The sequence below is a fragment of the Vombatus ursinus genome, unplaced genomic scaffold (assembly GCF_900497805.2).
Source record: "Vombatus ursinus unplaced genomic scaffold, bare-nosed wombat genome assembly UNPS02014810.1, whole genome shotgun sequence".
In the NCBI taxonomy this organism is placed as follows: domain Eukaryota; kingdom Metazoa; phylum Chordata; class Mammalia; order Diprotodontia; family Vombatidae; genus Vombatus; species Vombatus ursinus.
The window spans coordinates 2,989,925-3,011,033 of record NW_020954588.1 but is presented as its reverse complement, the minus strand read 5'-3'; the positions used below and the strand labels follow the sequence as shown (position 1 = coordinate 3,011,033).

The following is a 21,109-nucleotide window of genomic DNA, read 5'->3' as shown; positions in this document are numbered from 1 at the left end:
CTGGCTGAATCTTAATCTTTCTAGTGCTTGGTCTCATCTATAAAATGGGTGGTGGACAACATGACCTCTGAGGCCCCTTCTTGGTCTAAATCTACGACTTTGTGTTTCTAAGATGCATACGTAGCATTAAACAACAAAAGTCGGTATTAATTACAACCCAGGTCCTTGAAGCTACCACCAACACAAAACGCTAGGATGACTGCAACACAGCCCTGTTGGCACATGTCTAGAAGAATGGACGGAAGCCTATCCATTGTTCTATGATGGGCTGATGCAATGAGCAACCATTGGCAAGATAGTTTAAGTGCACTCCAAAGAGATCAAAGAAAGAAGGAAAGAATCCATATGTACAAAAAATATTTATAGCCTCTCTTTTTGAAGTGGCAAAGACCACTATCTACTAGGGAATGACTGAACAACTTATGGCATATGAATGTAATGGAATACAACTATTCCATAAGAAATTATGAAAAAGACAATTTCAGAGAAACCTGGCAGGACTTATGTGGACTGATGTAGAGTGAAGTAAGCAGACATGAGGGCGATATACAATTAAAAACAGTGTAAAGACAAACATCTTTGAAAGACTTAACAAATTTAAACAATTCAATAACTAACCACAATTCCAGAGGACCAGTGATGAAGCATGTTACCTACCTCCTGACGGAGGAGGATTCAAAACAAGATGGATTTTCAGACGTGGTTATTGTGGGAATTTGTTTCACTTTACTACATATGTATGTGTATGTATATATGTGTGTGTGTATTTTTCCTTTGTTAAACAAGAGTTTCATGTGTCTTTTTTTCCAGTTTGCAGAAGGTGGAAAGGAGGGAGGAAGAGGTGATATAAGGATACGAAAATTGAAAAAATGAAAAAGAAAAGAAAGAAGAGTGTCATTGAAATATTTTTTAAATACAAAGAAAAATGTCAGAAGGAATCCCAAAGGACAGTTTCAAAAGTGACATGTTGAAATTATCTTATACTTAAAAAGAAAAGCAAGCCATACAGAACAGACTAAAAGTTTCATGGACAATCTTCTTTTCGTCTCTTCTACTATAGAAATGCTTGATGTACTAGGTGTTTTCAAAGTTAAGAATAATAAAAAAAAAGGATTTTAAAAAATCAAATGGAGAAAAATGGCTCGAATGCCATATTAAAGGCTGTATCTGGAAACATGTATGCACTAGGCATGTATTCTGAGGGGACTCTGGATGCAGAAAAGGTATCAAATGCATTTTGTGTAAGTAGCCACAAGCCTGAATCCCTGAACTAGTTTTGCCTGATTTTCCCTCTTTTCAATGACTTCCTATATTGCCTTCAAAGACTGTGATTCAGTGACCAATGCTGTGATCAGACAAAAGTGCATAAAACAGATAACACAACAATGGACAAGTCAATACCTATCTGCCTACTGTGACCAGCTAGTAATTTACAAACATTATCTCATTTAAGACTCATGTCAACTCTGAGAGGTAGGTACTGTCATTATCCTTATTTAACAGTTGAGGAAACTGAGGCTAATAGAAGTTGAGTGACTTGCTCAGAATCACACAACTAGGTAAGAGTCTGAGGGCTGCATTTGAACTCAGGTCTTCCTGACCCCAGGACTTCATGCACGATGGAGTCCACCCAGCTGCGCTGGTATCTTGACTATTCAGCATCAAATAAAGCTTAGCTATGTCCAAACAATGTCAGAGACACTATAGGAGTCACAGATTCAGAACTAGAAGGGACCAAGGAGGAAAGTCCCTTCCCTTCTCCAGGACTCAGTTTCTTGATCTGTAAAATTAGGGGGAGGAAGATTGAACCTGAAGGACAGGGACCGTTTTGCTTCTCTAGCCCACAGAAAGAGTTTAATATATGCTTATTGATTGATTGATGTTTGAAAGGTTCATTTGGTAATTTCTCCCTCCCCCCCCAAAAAAACCCCAAAAAACCAAAACACTCTACTTTAATTGACTTTATTCTTTTTGGATTTTTTTTTCTTCCTTTCTCTCCCATTCCACTCCCTTATTTCATTACAAAAACCTTGGAAGAGTGAACTAAATGAAGAGCAGCATGCAGAAAAACTATGAAATCCAGATCAAAAGTGAACATCTAGCAACCGTGGAAAAAAAAGTGAAGAGCTTTGACGACCTACCTCAGAAAGCTGAGAAGAACATTAAGAATGTTACTCTCATCAGCAGAGCATAAGGTTCACCTAACCCCAGACAGGATGGGGAGAGGCCTGAGAAGATCATCGCAGGCACAAGAGCCCTGGTGTCTTCTAAAGCAATCAACGTGTGATTGATGTAAAGTCCATTAAACAGGATATAATCGGCGCGCCCCAGACACTCCACAGCAATGATACACGGGGCGCACAGAGAGACACCGGAGTGGAATTTTGTGAATTTTAAATGAACGTTTATAGTTTCTCTGGGCAGATCTATAAAACTGCTGCAGCGAGGCAGAAGGCTTTAAAGCTAATATGCCAAAACAGGTGTTCCCATGCTTTCCACGTCCAATCACAATACTATAATCTGTGTGGATGTGACTGTAACCATTTCCCATATCTCTACGGAAAGGATCTTGTTTCCTTGGGATTTAGGCCCTGAGCGTGTGAACCAAGTTTTGCCAAGAAGGAAACTACACTTGATCTTATAAACCCCCGTGGTGCCTTAATTGACGATTTGAGGAGTCCCTGAAAATGACTGGGTTTATTGTTTAATGCTGCATTGCCATCAGGAAATGCTGAGAAAAATCCAAGGATGTTTATATAATCCTTCACAGAAGACAGATTGTTTTATATGGGGCATATTCCAGTGATAAGCAAATCACCTAATACTTAAATCCTTAAACGGATCTGTGATCCCGATTATGACGTTACCTCACAATCCATTCATGCCTGCCCACCCTGTCGCCTCTTATCCATGTCCTCCCATAAATTCACCACAGGAGGGCCAACCGACCACAGGAGGTCTTCCTTGATTTCTTCTAACGTCGATATGGTTATCAGAGTACAGCATTTGGGTCATCTATCTATCATACCTTGGCCTTGGCATGTCATTCCCCCATGTTCTCTTCCTAACATCTTTTATACCTGTTTTTTTCTCTTAATTAAATTTATTGTTAAAATTTTTATTGCAATTGGAAATATTTAACTAAATAAATAAAAACACGTTAAAAACAAAAAAAAATTCAATTCAATTCAAAATTACATTTAGATACCACACGTATTAGACATTGCAAACAAATAGACAAAAAAACCTAATAATACTCCTTTGTCTTTAGGAAAATTAAAGAGCCTACTGAAGGAATTCAAGACATGCACAGAGGTATGTTACGTTGTAGAATATGATAACAGAGAAGGAGAACTCTAGACAAAGTGCTATAAGGGAATCTGAGAGATCAATTGCTCTCAGCTGGGGCAATCTTCATCTTAATTCTGGGGATGCTTAGTCTGGAGAAGAAATAATGCAGTGGAGTCATAATAGTTGTATGCGAGTGATTGGGAAGACACTCGCTGTGTTTGGGCCCCAGAGTAAAAGTGGAAGTTAGAAAGAGGCAAATTTAGAGGAATAAGAATAAGAATAATAAATATAAAAACATACAATTTTTAAAAAGAAGAAACAGCTTCCTAACAATCAGAGGTATACAAAAAAAGAATAGCCTGCTTCTGGAGGGAGTGGGTTTCCTCTCACTGAAGGTCCTTCAGCAAGGGCTGAAAGACCATCTCCCAGGTATGATAGGGATGAGACTGTTGTTTAGGTGTGGGTTAGATTTTAGATGGCCTCTGAGTTCCTAAGGAGAAGAAATGGTACCTGAGTTGGCCTTGAATGAGAAAGATTCTGGAAGACAGAGAAATAAAGGAGGACGAGGGGTCAATTTGCACTCAAGGATGGTGGCAAGAGCATTACGTAAAAGATCAAGCAAGTTGCACTATTTGAGTAGAACAAAGAATGTGTGAGACAGAATAGAGTGAAATAAGGATGGAAAGGTAAATTAGAGCCAGGTTACAGATGGAGTTTTAATGCCAAGCTCATATATTATCCTAGAGATGACGGGAGCCACTGAAGATTTGAGCAGATAGATGACATTTTTCCTGTTTGTGCAAATACAACTTTGACGATGAAGGATTGATTGAGAGAAGAAAAAAATGCAGAAAGACTAGTTTGAACATCATTATAGTAGTTCAAGCTAGAGGTGATAAGTTCCTCCATATATAAGGAGTCCAAAGACAAGAAGAGATTTTCAAAGGAAGAATTGCTAACTATAAACAACCATATGGATGACTGATCCATTACTAACCATCCCTAAGAGAAATGGAAATTAATTCTAAGGCTTCACCCCATACCAGGTAAATGGGCAAAGATTATAAAAGTCAGGAATAGTTGATATCAGATAGACTGGGGAAACATAGATACCCTAAAACAGTTTAGTGAAACTGTGAATCAGACCAACCATCCAGAAAAACAATTAGGAATTGTGCAAGAAAAGTAACTAAACTGTTTTGACCAGACCCTTTGACCAAGAGAATCTGTCAACTGCAACAGACCGCAGGAGGTCAAAGACAGAAAAAAAAGGTCCTATGTATAGCAAAATATCCATAGCAGCACCTTTTGTGGGAGCCAAAATCAGAAACAAAGTTGGTGCCAATCAATTGGGAGATGGCAATCCAAATTGTGATATATGGGTACGTATATGTACATATATGTGTGTTTATGCATATATACAAACACATACTTAAATATAAAAAATCCAATATTACTATACTATAAAAAATTAGGAGTTCAGGAATTCAGAGAAACATGAGAAGACTTGTGAGCACTGAAGCTGAGCAAAGTGACCAGAATGAAAAAAGCTACAGACACAATAAAAAATAATATTACAATAAAGCCAAAGGCTATATAATTGCAATGATCAATCTTAGCCCCAGAGAACAGGTAAGGAAATCTTCTTCTTTCTTTTGTTTTGGAAGAGTGGGGGACTAGGGACATGGAACGTTGCACAAACTGTCAGACGTGGCTCCAGTGACAGTTTGGTTTAAATATTTTTGTTACAAGGAAGTCTAACTGGGTTGGCCAAGGTGCTAGTAGTGGTGATGGTAGTAGGGAGAATATTCAAAAATGATTGTGATGTATTAAAAAAAAAAGACATGAATAAAACTTCATTTTTAATTTAAAAAGAAATGATGAGGTTCTAAATTAGCATGGTGGCAGTATTAATGAAGACGAGAGAATTGACACAAGACATACTATGTAACTGGAGTCTGATTGGATTAGAATAGCACGGGATTGGGAAGAATTAAAGATGAGTGAATGGTTTCAAGCCTGGATGACAGAGGACCATGGAACCATAATTGAAATGACCAAGATGAAAAGAAGGGTGTCGGGGAGGGGTGAGTTCAGTTTTGGATATGCTGAATTTAGCACACTGGCAAGAATTACACGTAATAACTGATGACATGGGAGTTGGAGAGATCACCAAAGGAAAGAAGGTAGAGCAATTAGAAAAAAAAAAAGAATTATGAGGACAAAGCTTTGGGTAACACTCATTTTGGCATGGCAAAAAACAACAAGAAGAGGTCAGACAGTCAATCACAACTCCAGAAGACTGACGATGAATCATTTTTCCTATCTCTCGGCAAAGTGGTGATGGAGTAAAACTGCAAAATGAGAAAAATTTTCAGACATGGACAACATGAGCATTTGTTGTGTGACTATAAAAAAGAGAGCATTTGGGGGCTGGGGTTGGGAGAGGAAAAGGTGGGCAGTGACAGTCATAATAAAAAAAAAGGAAGAAAAGAACATCAGCTAATCATTAAAAAAAATAAGAGAAGGGAAGTTCTGAAAGGAACATGGAAAGCAAAGTCATGATGAAATTATCAAGTGAAATTTGAAATATTAGAAAATATATATATACATGCATATATATGTACACATACATATATATGATATACCTGGTTTCATATACAGTCCTCAATCCTCTTTTCTGTTGTTCTTTGTATATGGAAAAGTTTCTGTTGTTGACATTTGTCAAGTCCATTATTTTTTTTAAAGGAAAATTAAAAATAAAAGAGGTCAAACTGATTTTAAAATTTTAATTTAAGATTATTTAAAATTTAGATTTAGAAAATTTAAAATAAAAAAGAGAAGAAGAGGAGAGAAGCAAAAGAAAACAGTATCCCTGAATCCAAGGGCACAGAGAGTATTAGGAAGGAGAGGGTGGGTTTACAGCACAGCAATGTTACCAAAAGGTCAGGGGGGGATAAAGCCCGAGAGAAGGTCATTCATTGGATTTGGCACCTGAGCTCACTGGAGACCTTGGAGAGAGTAGTTTTGGGGTGGGGGGTGGGGGAGATGAATGTCAGATGGCAAAGGATTCAGGATTGAGTGATAGTGTCATTTGTACTATATACACTTAGCTATTTCATATAAACGCCTTTTCACGTCAACACACCATTTTTCATGTGCAGAGCCCTGTCAGATAGGAGGGGAAGAAGAAAGGAGAGCAATTACGTGCGATTCATAGCCACGTTTACTCCCAATCCTCCTGATTTCTCACTTCTGATTAGTCTGAATGCTCCTCCAGAGCAGGATCTCGGTGTTTTTAATTCTTTGGTATCTCCCTCTATACAGAGCTCCAGCATACAACAAATAAGCTTCTTCTCTATTCATCTTGGAGGGTCAAACCTCTGAGATGCCAAAAGATTTTTGGTAGCCATTCTCCATATCTCCCTGCAAAGATGCCTGGCCCTTTTTGCTCTCCCCCTCACTTTGGATTCTGTGGCATCCGTAAGGTTGGTGAATGAGGAAGAGGCAATGAATCTTATAATAGAACTCCAGCTGCCAGCTCTGGTGACGTAGGACTAGTGAGTACCATTACTTTAGACCAGTGCTGAAGAGCAGGCTTGCTGCTGGTAACTCATTCCATAAAGAGAACACATATCACTTTGATATTTAAATTACCCCGAGCTAATCTAAGCTGAGCACAGGTCAGACAGGTTTCCATCAATACAATGCTGGTCATAACTAAAAAAGGAGGAACAGATGCTACCCCACTTCCAATTCAGGACCTTTCGTTGCATTTTCAGTACAAAAGAGCATTCCTAGTTTATAAAGTCATGTTTCTCCCCATTGCACATAGCACTGAATTATTTAACACTCATCTGAAACACACACACACACACACACACACACACACACACACACCCCCCCCACACCTGACAGTTTTTAAAGTATTGTTTGTCAACAGCATCTTCAGCATCTAAAAAAATATGTGCAATGAAAGCAGATTCTACACACATACAACCTTTCATTAGCAAGTTGAGAGTGTATTTGCCAACTAATGCTTCACAAAATCCCACTGGCACAGGGGCTTGAATGCCCTGCCTGGAGTCAGGAAGACCCGAGTTCAAATCCAGCCTCAGCAATTTACTAGCTTTGTGACCCTGGGCAAGTCACTTCACCCTGTTTGCCTCAGTTTCCTCATCTACAAAATGAGCTGGAGAAGGAAACGGCAAACCACTCTAGTATCTCTGCCAAGAAAACCCCAAAAGGGGTCATGGAGAGTCAAATACAACTGAAATGACTCAACAGCAACAGAGAGATAGGAAGAAATGTGACCCCCGTGTCCAAAGATATTCAATTATTTGGTCTACATCACTCAACGAGTTCTTTCCCCAAGTATAAACATTTCTCAATGTATAAGGAACTTTCCCATAAGAACCTTGAAGGCTGACTTGTATTGGAGGCCTTTCTTCAAATTCTCTCCAGTAACTGATACAATCGTTTTTTTTAACCAGTAACTACTACAGTGATGGAGGTTTCCTTTGGCAAAAGCAAAACAAATAAACTTATTCTGTCACTTTGGATGCGTTACCAAGTGAACAATTTAACTACGTGCTTTTTTATTTTTAAAAAATGCTCCAAAAGTGCTTTTGAATCATAAAATCTTAATTGTGCTCCTTTTACTTTAAGAGAAAAATAGATGTCAATAATTGGGGCCACTGTATTCTTAAAACAAAAAAATAATTTTTTTTTCAGAAAATACTTAAAAGAGCCTATTTAAATCTCCTATAAAGTTTACTAGTCACAGGAGGTATATTTAAATTCTTGGTATCACCAACTACTATTAACAAGCTTGTGGGGAGAGAAGAGAGAAGAAATCTGAATTTCATATCAGTTTTTAAAAACAATACAGGAAATAGAATATTTTACTGAATTTTGTGTGAGAAATAATATCTCCCTGTTAAGCCAAGAAGTGTTAATTTACTGTTTAAAATGAGCTTCTTCAAAAAGTCATGGCTACCATTTATATCTTTTAAGATGACAATAGCTCTATAATAACAGAAAAGATTCGCTTTTCTAAAAAATTTTTTTAAAAAGTGTTATTTATTTGGCCTTGAAGTCACAGATTGCTTTGGAAAGTAAAACTCTAGCCTCCTGAATTCAGAAGGGAATATAAGGGCCATAGAAAAAGAGATAAATTGGAGCTTTATTGTTTTCTTTCTCAGAGAGCTAATGGGAAAACACCTTGTAATGGTAGTACCATTCACACTGTGGCTGGTTCTCAGCTGCTTACCATAGAATAATTGATGAACTAATGATGAGACTTCACAGTACAGACGGTCTTAATTCTACATAAGCTGAATGAAAGCTAAATTAAAATAGAAAACAGTTTGGACTCTCATGAGTTCTAAACCCAAAAGAGGAGGCAAAAAAAAGAAAGGCAAATATAAAAGGGATAACTATAAAATATTCTTTTCTACACTGTAATGGGAAGGATTCAGTAAACATGAAAGAAAATCCCTAGAGATTCGATTTTTCATCTTATTAGAAGCAAGAGAATATTTAATTGCATAACACATGTCTACAACAGTTTCTCCCAGAGACGCTTCCAAGGAGGCCAAAGTGCAAAGTCCTAAATACTCCAATGGGAAATAACTGAACTTCACCAGCTTCATTATCGTTTTTTAATGAAAAAATATTAGTAAGAGGAAAAAAAGGCAAGTCAAAATAATTGCTACATTTAGCTCTTGGTTTTATGATTAAAAAAGAATCACATTCCTCACAAAACACACTGCCTCTACATTTTAATTAGCCACGCTTATTGGCATCGTTTCTAAGCAAGGACAAATGATTTTTCTTACGTCAATTTAATCTCCTGAAAATAACCTAAAGTCATCATTATCTGACATATCCACACCTGTCACCACAAGCCTATTATTGATCATTAACAATGCTCTTAGTTAAAGCAGAGATTAGGTAGGTGTTATCATCTACACACCCACAATTACATCACAGCATGACAGCCAATTAGTTGAAGCCTGGGTAGCAAACCCTGATTTCAAGTCAGCACTGTGGTCCATTGGAAAAAACAGCTGCTTCCCTATTTCCACAGAGAGCTTACCTCCTTTACTGGAAGTCAAGCCATTAGGAAAAATATGCATTAAATAATGGACTGTCTAGTTAACAAACTATGAAAGTCCTCCATTTTTTTGGGTCCTTGTACCCAGTAATGAAATTTTTTAAGCCAACAGGGCTTAATTCAACCTCTATGAATGACATGTGTATTTCCAAATAGAGCCACAGCAGGTCTGTCCAATTACATGAGGCAATATGTCCTCCTGTTACTAAATTAAAACTTACTTAGAAATCATGGTAGGTAGCTAATTGAACACTTCTGAAAACATGTGAATGCAAGGGTGGAAGAAAGTTAATGATCATACAAATATTCACCCAGTAATGATTTAAAGCATCATTAAAACACGCTCACACACACGTACCTATCTTCATGGCACCTCATGAGTGCAGTCTCTTTAGCAAGTAGACTTTGATACTTCTGTCATTTCATCAATGTGGGTATTCCTACCACCATGACATATCCCTACCCATCAATTAATCAACAAGCGTTTATTAAGTGCCTGCTCTGGTATAGTGGGGACAGAGCTGATCTCAGAGCCACCTGTGATACATACCAGCTGCGTAATTCTGGACAAATCATTTAAAACACCGAGAACTCTCAGTGCTTTGAGAAGGCTCTGTTCTGCATTGGAGAGGGAATTCCCTCACCTGAGAATTGTCCTCTCTCAATGAAATGGCAGGTGTGGTCCCTATTCCTATGTAGTAGGCACTGAGGGAGGAAGGGTGGGAGAGTGGCAGGAAGGAAGGAAGCAAGGAGGGAGGAAAGAAGGGAAGGGGGGGGAGGAACAATCTCTGTGGTATAGTATAAAGTTCACTGGATCTAGAGTCAGCAAAACTGGGTTTGAGACCCACTTCTGACACCTGAAATCTGGATAACTCACTTCTTTCTCTGGCTCTTAGTTTTTCTATCTATAAAATGAAGATGTTTAGATTGCCTTCTCATCCAGTGTAATTCTTTAGCCACATTTTTCCAACGGTCCTCAATAAAGGGTTTACCCAATATACTTGGAGGTCTTCTTCCTCTAGGGGTCTTTACATTCTAAGAGAACTGATGTAACAACATTCATCTGGTATCCCTCACTCTCTCACCCTCACCAGGCCACCACCTGGTCCCATCATAACATCCCAATGATCTATCCCTTCTTTAGGCTGCTTCCCTGTTTGTAAATTAGAACATAAACTCCTTGAGGGCAAAGATATTCTGATTTTTGTACTTAGAATGTAAGCTCCCTGAAGGCAGGGATGGTCTCACTTTTGTATTTAAATGCAGATCTAGCATAGTATTTAGAGCCTAGCAGATGCTCAATAAATGTGTGCCAATTATTGGGTAAATATATTACAGTTTGCTTTATGTCCAAATGTTTCTTGATTGACCTTTTAATGAGAACAAGTTGCTCTCATTTAATCAGTCACTATTTTCCCCTCCGTACAAAAGGTCCCCATAGTCCTGGGTCTTCAGAGACTCTTACCTATAACCCCATTTCATTCCCAAATCCCCTAGGAAAGTCCTATTTACAGGGCTTCATGGTAGTGTGGAAGTGACTCATCTTGGAGTCTCCAAAGCTATGCCCAAAGAATTTAAGTTCCCAAAGCCTTAATCAAGTGGGAAAGGGCCTAGAAACTCCTTATCACCAGAAGGTTGGCAATCAGGCCATGATTTTTTTTTTTTTTTTTTAGGTTGGGCCAGGGGGAGGGTTCACTGCAGTTGACCAAACCATTCAGTAAGGGTGAGGAAGGGTTTGGCATGTATACTGGTTGAAGGAAGACCTGAACTGACAAAGCCTATTAATGGATTAAGGTCATTAAGGCATGGCTAGGCAAGAACTCTAGCTGGAGTGAACTCTGCCTCTGTTTGTGACCACAGATTTCTGTTCAAGGACAGAGTAATCCTGCTCGCTCTCTCTCTTAGTTCTGGCCACTGGCGAGCTCTAGAGAAGGTGACAAAGTATTAGGTCTGAATGCTAATTGCCAAGATGGTGGGTTCTGCCCTCACAGGTCCACAACAACCTGGTCTGCCCGATTTCCTGCTCTGACAGTCACCAATACACTAAACACTAAGAGCACCAGGATCGGGCTATTGGATAGACAAGATCTGGGCTACATTTCTTCCGGCATAATTTTCACTCCATTTTGACATGGCTGAGACATCAATGGATCCCAAACATTTCCCTTTTGCTGGAACCCTTTGAAGGCACCGATTCAGGTATAGTTAAACATTCCGTCGTTTCGGAACCAAAGTTTGTTCTCTCACCCTAGAATTCGTTAAGACCTCAAGGTACAACGAGTTTTGTTATTAGCCCCATTTTATTTTTTTAAAAAAATCATTAAGAATGGTTTTCGGTCCTACGGTCACACAGAATTATAAGACAATATGGAATTTAATGTGTTATAACTTGGGAATCTACCCGTAAGCACCAGCAGGTTTTATAGCTTACTTTTATAATGACGGAAGCAATGCACTTTAAAAGCTAATCCAATCATTCATTCATTCATTCAGCGAATACTTTTTGAGGAGGGCCAAAGTTCAATTGCTCATTACAAATCAGCAACATCTCAATTATGGTGCCGCCAAGCGGTCTACAGTCTCAGAAGCGATCAATCACAGTAATGTTGGAGGTGGCAATAACGTAGCAGAAAGAACACTGGACCCATAGATGCTATTCCCAGATACCAAGCCAGGCTCTACTATTAGCTAGACGTGGCCTCAGGCAAACCACCTATACACCATAGGCTTCAGTTTCCTCATCTGTATGGTAGGGATGGAAATTCAAGCTACCCAACTCACAGGATTGTTTCACGGAAAGTGTTAAGTGTCATGGAAAAGGGGACTTTGCTCAACAATCCCGTAATTATCATTAGGGGCATAAAAAAGAGAGATATGTGGTCACCAAAGGTATTCACCACCATCACGAAGAAAGTACAACATGGAGTCCAAATAGAAGACTTATAAATGATGAGGTCTTTCAGAGGCCTGTTTGTGGGTATGCTGCATAAGTGTTATTTTTTCTGTGAACACTGAGTGTTTATATGATGCTGGTACGTGATACTGTGGTAAGGGTATTGGGCTAGGAGTCAGGAAGTCTGAGTTCCATCAACAAGTTGGCTGTGTTATTTTGAGAAAGCCGCAACCTCTCTGCGTATTAGCTTCCTCATCTGCCAGACAGAACTTGTGGTAAGAGCCACACTGACTAGGGTCCTTGACACGTGAGCTGGGCTCGTTTTTCCCGGACAGGTAGGAAGTCATTCCTGAGCCATGATTGTTTCAAGGGGAGTAGGGCTCACTCAAGCCACTGTTGAAGCTTCTGGGTTGCTTGGGGCATAAAAAGCCTAGTCTACCAGGAGCCCGTGTCCCTCAAACTAGATATGCGTAATGATGCCAAGGAAATGAGTCAGCACATGCCTTCTAATCAGATGCATTTTCACATGGAGATGAGGAGATGCTACCATTAAGGAAACTTTTTTTTTTGTTGTTGGTTAAACATCAGATAGTGTGTGTGCGTCTCATTTTGTTCCAATCCTGCATCGTGATCTAAACCACTGGACTTGGCCTGAGTCAGGTCTAGCCCAGAATAGGGGTAGTAATACCTACCCAATATGCCTAACAGGGCAGTTCTGAGGATCAAATAAGAGAATTCAGGTATCCCCAACCAGGTAACCAACCTGGTCAATTGTGAAATGACAGCTCCTATGACATGGCTGCCTTCAAATTTATGGGCATGTTCAGAATGGGGGGGGGGGAGGGAAAATGAAGCTGTCCAGAAGCTGTCCACCTCCGTACCCTTCACCCCACCAAGCTCAGCTCCTTAGCAATCCTCTTCCTTCTCAGGAGCCACAAGATTTAGAGTTAAAACAAACCTGAGAGCTACAAAACCCTCAATTTGGGAATGAGAAAACGGAGAGACTTGTCCAAAGTCTCAGGTCTTCTGGTTCCAGATTCTGTGTTCTTGCCACTACACCAGGGGTTCCTAACCTTTTGTGTGTTATGGACCCCTCAGCAGCCTGCTGAAGGCTTGCCAATCCTTCTCAGAACGATGTTTTTAAAAGCATAAAATAAAACAGAATTACAAAGGTACAGGATTATTCTGAAATACCTTAAAAACACATACATACACACACACCCCCACAAATTCATGGACCCCCCCAGATTAAGAACTGCTGCCCCACATACATCATGCTGGACTCCCCTAGCTCTCATCTGTAATATATGCTATTTCTTCCCCAGTAGAATGCCCAATTCTTGGGACTGCCATTTTGCTTTGTCTTTTGTACCCCCAGTGCCCGGCACATAGTAAGTGCTTTATCTCAGAGCAATCACAAATCTTTGGGGAAATGAAAAGCATTTCCTCCCTCTGGAAAGCTGGTGAATCTTCTCCTGAGGTAATGTACAATGAAAGCATTCCATTAAGTATGATAAGCCTTATTTAAATAAAAGTCTGTTTTTCTATACAATATGACTTCAGAGGGCAGGACACAACTTAATGATAGGACATATGACTGCCAATATGACCTGTCTAATGGCTTTCATAGACCTCAGCAGGGCTAATGGTTGACCATCTAAAGGGGTAGTTGGTGTGTTTGGGAAAGCCAGCAGTGCAGAATACAACCCAACACTGTTTTCTTCAGGCCAGCATTCCGCTAACATATTTGTGACAGAAGGCTATCCTTTGCTTCCAAAGGGCAAGCCGTCAATTCTCTCAACAAAGGCGGGCTCTAATCTAAAGAAATACAGAGTGTGTCTAATGAAAATTCTGATTGGTTATCAAAATAAAAATCATAAAACAAAGAAGAAAAAGCTATCGTTCTCACGTTCCCACTGGACTGTTGTCAGTTACTCTCAACCCCCTGAGCTTGTGCATTGTTTTCCTGAGACCTCATCTGTACACATACATATGCAGAGGTCTGGATATACCAAGTTATCCTTCAAAGCCTCTGTTCTTGAAAATCTAAAGTAGTGTTCTTGCAAACCTGAAGGAAGAGAAATTTGACATCATTTCCCTGCTCAATATGTCAAGTTTTTCCCCATACAGTGAGCATACCACTTAAAACAAGGTTATGCCTTTTTAATGATAAGAAAGAAGTATGGCAGAATTCCTCAGAAATAGTGGCGGAAGAATGCTAAAGGACCTTGCTGTTCGTTCAACAGATTCATGACACGATCTCAAAGTTCAAGTGCCAAGAAAACTAATTTGCATATGAATATTAGCTGGAGATTGTCGTCTCTAAGTGTCTCTAGAGAAAGCCCCTGCTTTCCATCCCAGTTAGATCAAACCTGTCAGAGGCCCTTTGGTGTGACAAGGTGAGAAAGAACTATTCAAATGATAAAAGGTCAGACATTATTGGACTTTTTTTAAAGGGAAAACTTTGATGATTCTGTTATGCTCTCTTAGCTAAAATGCCTCTGGAGAACAATACGTTTCAAATGATGGCTGTCCAGGACTAGGAATCAGCACTAAAGGGAAATTGAAGGCAGGAAAACTACACAATCTCACAGCCTGCCAGGCCTGCAAAGAAAGAATATTTGCAAATAAAGGTAAACACACTCTTATGAAATGTATAAAAAATCCCCCCAACCAAGAAGAAATGTTGAGAGGCAGCAAGGGAAAAGAAGTGGATTTGAATTCAGATGACCCTGGGTTCAAATCCTGGCTCACTCACTCGCTATCTGTGTGACTCGGGGTAAGTCAGGTTGGACTAGATGCCTTCCAGGGTCTCCTCCTGCTCTGTGTCTACGAGCTCATGATCCCCTTTCCCATGATTTCTTCTTTATTCCATAGTCTCCTCTCTTTCCCAAGTGATGTTGTAGGGTGCTCACAATAAAAATGAATCTACTTTCATAGAAACAGTGCACCCTCTCAAAATACTTTGCATATACATATACATGTTATCTCTCCCAATAAAACCCTAAGTACCTTGAGGGCACACATTGTTTCACTTCTGTCTTTTTACTCCCAGCAAAATGTCTGGTACATAATAAGATAATAATTCATGACCACAATGACAGCATTTACATAGCACTTTACAAATACTTCCTCATCTAATTCACTTGATAATTCTTTAAGGTAGGTTGCTATTATCATCATGCCCATTTTACAGATGAGGAAACTAAGACTTAAGAGGGATTAAGTGTCTTGTCCAGGGTCACTCACTAATAAGTGTCTGAAGCCGAATCTGAGCTCAGATCTTCCTGACTCTATCCACTGTGCCACCTCGCTGCCCCAGTAAAAAATGCTTGTTGGTTAATCGATTGATAGTGCAGTTATGAGTAACGATGGCTAAGATGGGATCATCTCAAATAGCTCCCCTTTTCATTCAAGAGTAAGGACCCGATAAAACAAAACAAACAAAAACAAAGAAGGGATCATGGTATTGTGCCAACAGGGGCCTAGATTCTAGCCCTGGTTCTGCCATTAATTGTGTGACCTTGTGTAATCTATTGAATCTCTGGGAGTTTCAGTTTCTTCACCTGTAAAACAATAAGGCTGAATTGGATGAGCTCTAAGATCTCCTCTAGATCAAACATTTTGTGACTCTTCCTTCTCATCACTACCATCATTAGAGGTAACCATGTTAACACTCTCCCCCAATTAAATAGGAGTTAAACCCCATTTCTCCAGAAGCATTTCACGACCCACATTGAGCTCCTCCATTTCGATTCTCCAAAAAATCGAATACTTACTTTGAGGAGAGCAAATGAATAATCACCAGTTCTACCCAACAGGCATACTTGTTGGGTATGTACATGCCCATAACATTTGTGTGTCCTCCGGGGTTATAACTGTTGTTTAGAACCTTCAAGGCAAACAGGACTCCTAAAAAGGAAGAAAAAGCACCAACACACGTTATTTAAAAAATGAAACACACACTATACACAGATGGCATCAGCAATTGTATAAACAAGACCAATTCAAAGCAAAAGAAGACCTACTCTATTCCCCACAACTTACTGCTAGGAATGATTCTATTATCTCCCCTAAACCTGTCAAGCCGGTTTTTTGGAGGAAGACAATGATTCAATGAAATTACTCTGGCTAATTTAATTCAGAAGTTAATGTGTTACTAATGGACTCTTAGGCCCACAACTGTATGCTACCTTCCTGACTTCAAGTAGAAATGGGAAACAACTAGATGGCATAGTAGATACAACACTGGGTCTGGAGTCAGGTGGGCCTGGAATCAAATCCTACCTCAGACACTTACTACCTATGTGACTCTGGGCAAATCATTTATCCTCTGTTAGTTTCAGTTTCCTTATCTATAAAAAGGGATAACAGCATTTGAAGATCAAATGAAATAATACACAAGAAGCTCTTTGCAAATCTTAAGGTACTATACAAATGATAATCACTATTATTATTATCATTATTATTATTATACCATCAGAAAGTACTTCTCAGACTTACTATGGCATAAGGACTCAGAGAAGGGAGAGATGTTCAGGGTAAAATAGAATTGGGAATGAGGGAATTGATTCTCTTCAATATTTTTTTTTGGTGAGGCAATTGGGGTTAAGTGACTTGCCCAAAGTCACATAGCTAGTCAGTGTCACGTGTCTGAGGCCAAATTTGAACTCAAGTCCTCCTGACTCCAGGGCCAGTTCTCTATCCACTGTGCCACCTAGTTGTCCCTCTTTGCAACATTTTTATGAAGCATTTCTCTTCTCCTTCAATCTATATCCTAAATCTTAAAATAGACAATTAAAATCATGCTAACAATTTCAGCACAAGAAAATCTGTTAAAAAAAAAGAAGTAGGAGTTAATCAAAGCGACACTCAGCTTTGAAAAAATTCTCATCACAAGCAATTCAACACCAATATCTAATGATTCCTATGAATGCCACTGACATAAATACCAAGGATCACCTAGGCATGTGTCAGGGAAGGGATGTGAACCCAGATCTTCCTGACTTTATGAATACCATTGGTATAAATAATCCCTCCTATATTCCAGCACTATTTGGTGATACCAAAGCAGACTTTTAGGATTCTAGTCTTTCACTCAGCACCAAACCACTTTCTATGGCCTAATATCTATAATCTATAATATCTAATCTGTAATATCGAGCCACAGGAGAAAGAACTGAAGAAAAACTATGTTCCTCTTAGCCTTAATTCAGATTCATCATTGTTGACAATGTTCTGCCTTGCTCTTAGAATCATAGCATGTTAACTCTGGCAGGGACTTTAAAGATCATCGAGTTCAACCTTACTTTACAGATGAGGAAACTGAGGCTAAGTGAATTGGACAGGAGTCTCACACAGCTGAGTGACAGAATTGGGTAGGTGACCCAAAATCTCCTGACTCCAAATCAGGCTTTGTCTACCATACCAGGCTTTCCCTTCCCTAGGATTCTGGTCATTCATGACTCTATCCCTGAATCGAAGAATGTCAAGGTTAGAAGGTACCATCTTTTCCTACCCATACACCACTTCTCTCTCTCTTCACAAAGTTCTCCACTGCAATACACCTAAGAAGTGATCATCTAGTTTCTGCTTGACTTGCTCCTGTGTATCGGGGCTGGGGAGGAAAGAAATTCACTTACATTTTTTAATGCCTTTCTTGGACCATTCTTTCAGCAAACACCCCAGCCATGCTGCACTTCACTCCTGCCCTTCTGGCCATCTCCTTTTCTTTCTTTGGCTAGCTTCCCCTCTACCCCAGACACCTAGTCCCTTGCAGATGGGCTATTTTCAATCTATTGCCCCTATGGCCCAGTCACTATCCCTTGTCATTTTCCAACTAGAATGCCCCTCCCTGACCATCTCTACCCTTTATCTCTATCTCTATCTATTTATTTCTATCCATATCTATCTATATTTAACTAATCTCTCCATTAGAATACAAACCCTTGAGCACATGGACTACTTTTGTTTATCTTTGAATCCTCAGTGTTTGACACAAGAGTAGGTGCTTAATATATATTTTAATATATTTAATATATTAATATATTTAATATATTAACATATTTAATTAATTTGTTTAACATATTTTAATATATTTTTCATTTATTCATGCATTCCTTTCTCAAGCAATCCATTCCATTTTTGGACACCTAATTGCTGAGATATTTTCCTGAAATCAAATTTGCCTCTTTGTACCTTCTACTCACTGGTTCTGCCTTCTGGGCATCAGCAGATCAAATAGAATTCTTTCTTCTCCATGTCAGCCCTACAAATACTTGAATCCAGTTACTTTTTTCAGGCTAATCATACCCAGTTCCTTCAAGCAATCTTCATATAGGCAAAACTCAAGGACTTCCACCATTTCTGGTTACCCTCCTCGAATGTTCTCTCTTCTTTCCCAATATCCTTCCTAGATAGTAATGAAATGGCCATTACCCATGGAGAACACACTACCCAGTGAAAGGACACAATCCATCACCCTTCCCCGAGTATCTTCATAAATGCTGTTTCAAAGGTCATCCTGCCTTACCTGAGAAACCGATAGCACAATATAACTTGAAGGCAGGTTGATCTAGAAGTTCCGCAACAGTATATTCCAATGCCAAGTATACCACACCAGTGAGCAAGGAGAAGACCGCGATAAGGTAGGCAAACCAAATACTTCCCAGTCTTCTTTCCAGTGTTAGTCCTTTCCATAGCATGGACACCATGTTGAAATACAAATGCCAGTCATCTCCATGGTGGAAAGGAGAAAGCAGCAGGCGCTGCCAATCTTTTTTCTCATAACACGATTCCACACTTAGGCAGAGCCCATAGGAAGGCTTCAGGGGGTTGAGGAAAAGCCAGATGTTGAGGCCTAAACATGCCAGAGTGACAGGGGGGATATTGGTGATCCCAACCTGCATGATTTGAAAAAAAAGTAAAAGCAGGCCTTGATGAATTCCTCTTGACCTCCGCTGCATGGTGCTTAAAAGCTCAGGAGACCAACCCAATGGAAGCAAAATATGACGTGATTTTCAGAATCTAAAAGCAGCCCACTAGCAGTTATACCTGAAATAAAAATGAAATATACGTCAAGATAATGTATACTGATCAAATATGCATTTCTGGCTTGATCTTACATTCTGACGCCACACCCTTTCCAATTCACAACATCAGAGATCTGTAACCATCCCTCCACTTTGCAGATGAAGAAGACTGAGGGCCAGAAAAATGATCTAGAAGAGTGATATAAGGTCATATAGTTCATCACCAGCAGACCCTTGGCTCTCAATCTAGGCTCTTCTCCCAAGATGATGTGTGTAAAAGTTCTTTGGGGGAAAACTGTAAAATGCCCTCCTGACTGTTAGATTTTCCCTGAAATGGAAACAGAATAATATATCCTGATGAAAACTGGAATAGTGTCAGACCAGAGCAGGAACCAGGTCTCTTTATGGAAAATGCATTTTCTGCAAGTTCTCCCTTTAAGGAAAGCCCCCGATTAGAAACCAGGTGCAGAAAAATATCCATAGCATCACTCGTGGTAAACAAAAACGAATAGCAAAATGAGTACTCAAGGACTGGAGAACCATTCCTGACATGTTAAGATTTGATAACAGCAGAGGCCTAACAGATTCTCAGCGGATCACAGATTTAGAGCTATAAAGTGCATTAGAGGACACCTTTAGCAAATAAAGAACAAAGGGATAACTTGCCCAAGGCCACAGAGGTAGTAAGTATCAAGATTTGAACCCAGGTCCTCCAACTCCAAAGTCATCCTTGTATAAATGTCTTTTCTTATGGCCTTTTTTTTTTCCTTTAAGGAAGGGAGAAGGGAGGATCTGGAAGATGAGATTTAGTGACAAAATTGTAGCTTGGCTCCTAGACCTCAGGTTACAATTTCATTACGTAAAGAACTGCAGTTTCTCCATACCCAACCCTCTTTTTATGCTCCACATTGTATAAAGAAATGTTCATTTTTGTGTGTGCCCATTTTTTTTAAAAAAAAGAATTATAGGTTGTTTAAATTCTGGTAAGGTGTTGAAATCTTATTGATGTGGTATCACATAAGTAGAGAAAGGTCTACTTTGTACAGTTTTCAAAATTGGGGAGAAAGGCAGGATGCAACAGTCAAAATTACTGACTATTTTTGGCTACAATATAGGTTCATAATGCAGCTAAATGTCACTCTGCATGCTGCACTGCAATGTGTAAACTCAAAGTTAAACAGTCCTTGTGTGGAAATTAAAAAGCATCATAATGTTATATTTCTACACATCATTCATTTTGTGAAGCATATTATAAACCACTTTAAAAAAATCCTGCTAATTCTGAAAAACTGAAACAACTCAAGAATGATCACAGATAATCATGCTATTTTAAATGATTAAACTCAAATTCAATTTCTTCAAGTTTTGTCTTGGACTTTTAAAGCAAAGTTAATATTCTTTCATGATTGATAAATACACAGCAGGCTTGAGGAGAAAATTCACTTGAAGAGCTAAGACTAATTAATATAAGCAAAGACGAGAGACAGTTTCAATAGTAGAAATGCGGAAACACAAAGTTAAAAAGGCCCAAATCCAGAAAACATAATCCACTATATATTTATCATGTGGATTCACAAGGGCTATTTTTGAAGAAGTGGAAAGGCCATTACATTTGCTTTGTATAAATGTTTTAGCATATAACCTAATAGACTGAAATACGCTGAAAATGTAAATGGTGACTATGTTGCTAAGACATTTTTTTCCCCAGAGAAAATTAGCTGCTTTTCATAAGAAAAGGCAAACTCTGATGTCTATGGTCAGAGAGTTGGTGTGCAT

General features: G+C 39.2%; 1 protein-coding gene across 1 annotated transcript in view; it reads right to left on the bottom strand.

Moving 5' to 3' along the window:
- The window catches only part of RHBDD1 (rhomboid domain containing 1), a 172,029-nt gene that overhangs the window by 100,070 nt on the left and 50,850 nt on the right, over nucleotides 1–21,109 (bottom strand). Inside the window, exons 2-3 of the mRNA XM_027876024.1 lie at nucleotides 18,835–19,355; nucleotides 16,082–16,214 (exon numbers count right to left, since the gene is read on the bottom strand). Coding sequence (XP_027731825.1) covers nucleotides 16,082–16,214; nucleotides 18,835–19,267 — 566 coding nt within the window. The 5' untranslated portion in view covers nucleotides 19,268–19,355. The remainder of the gene's footprint in view (nucleotides 1–16,081; nucleotides 16,215–18,834; nucleotides 19,356–21,109) is intronic.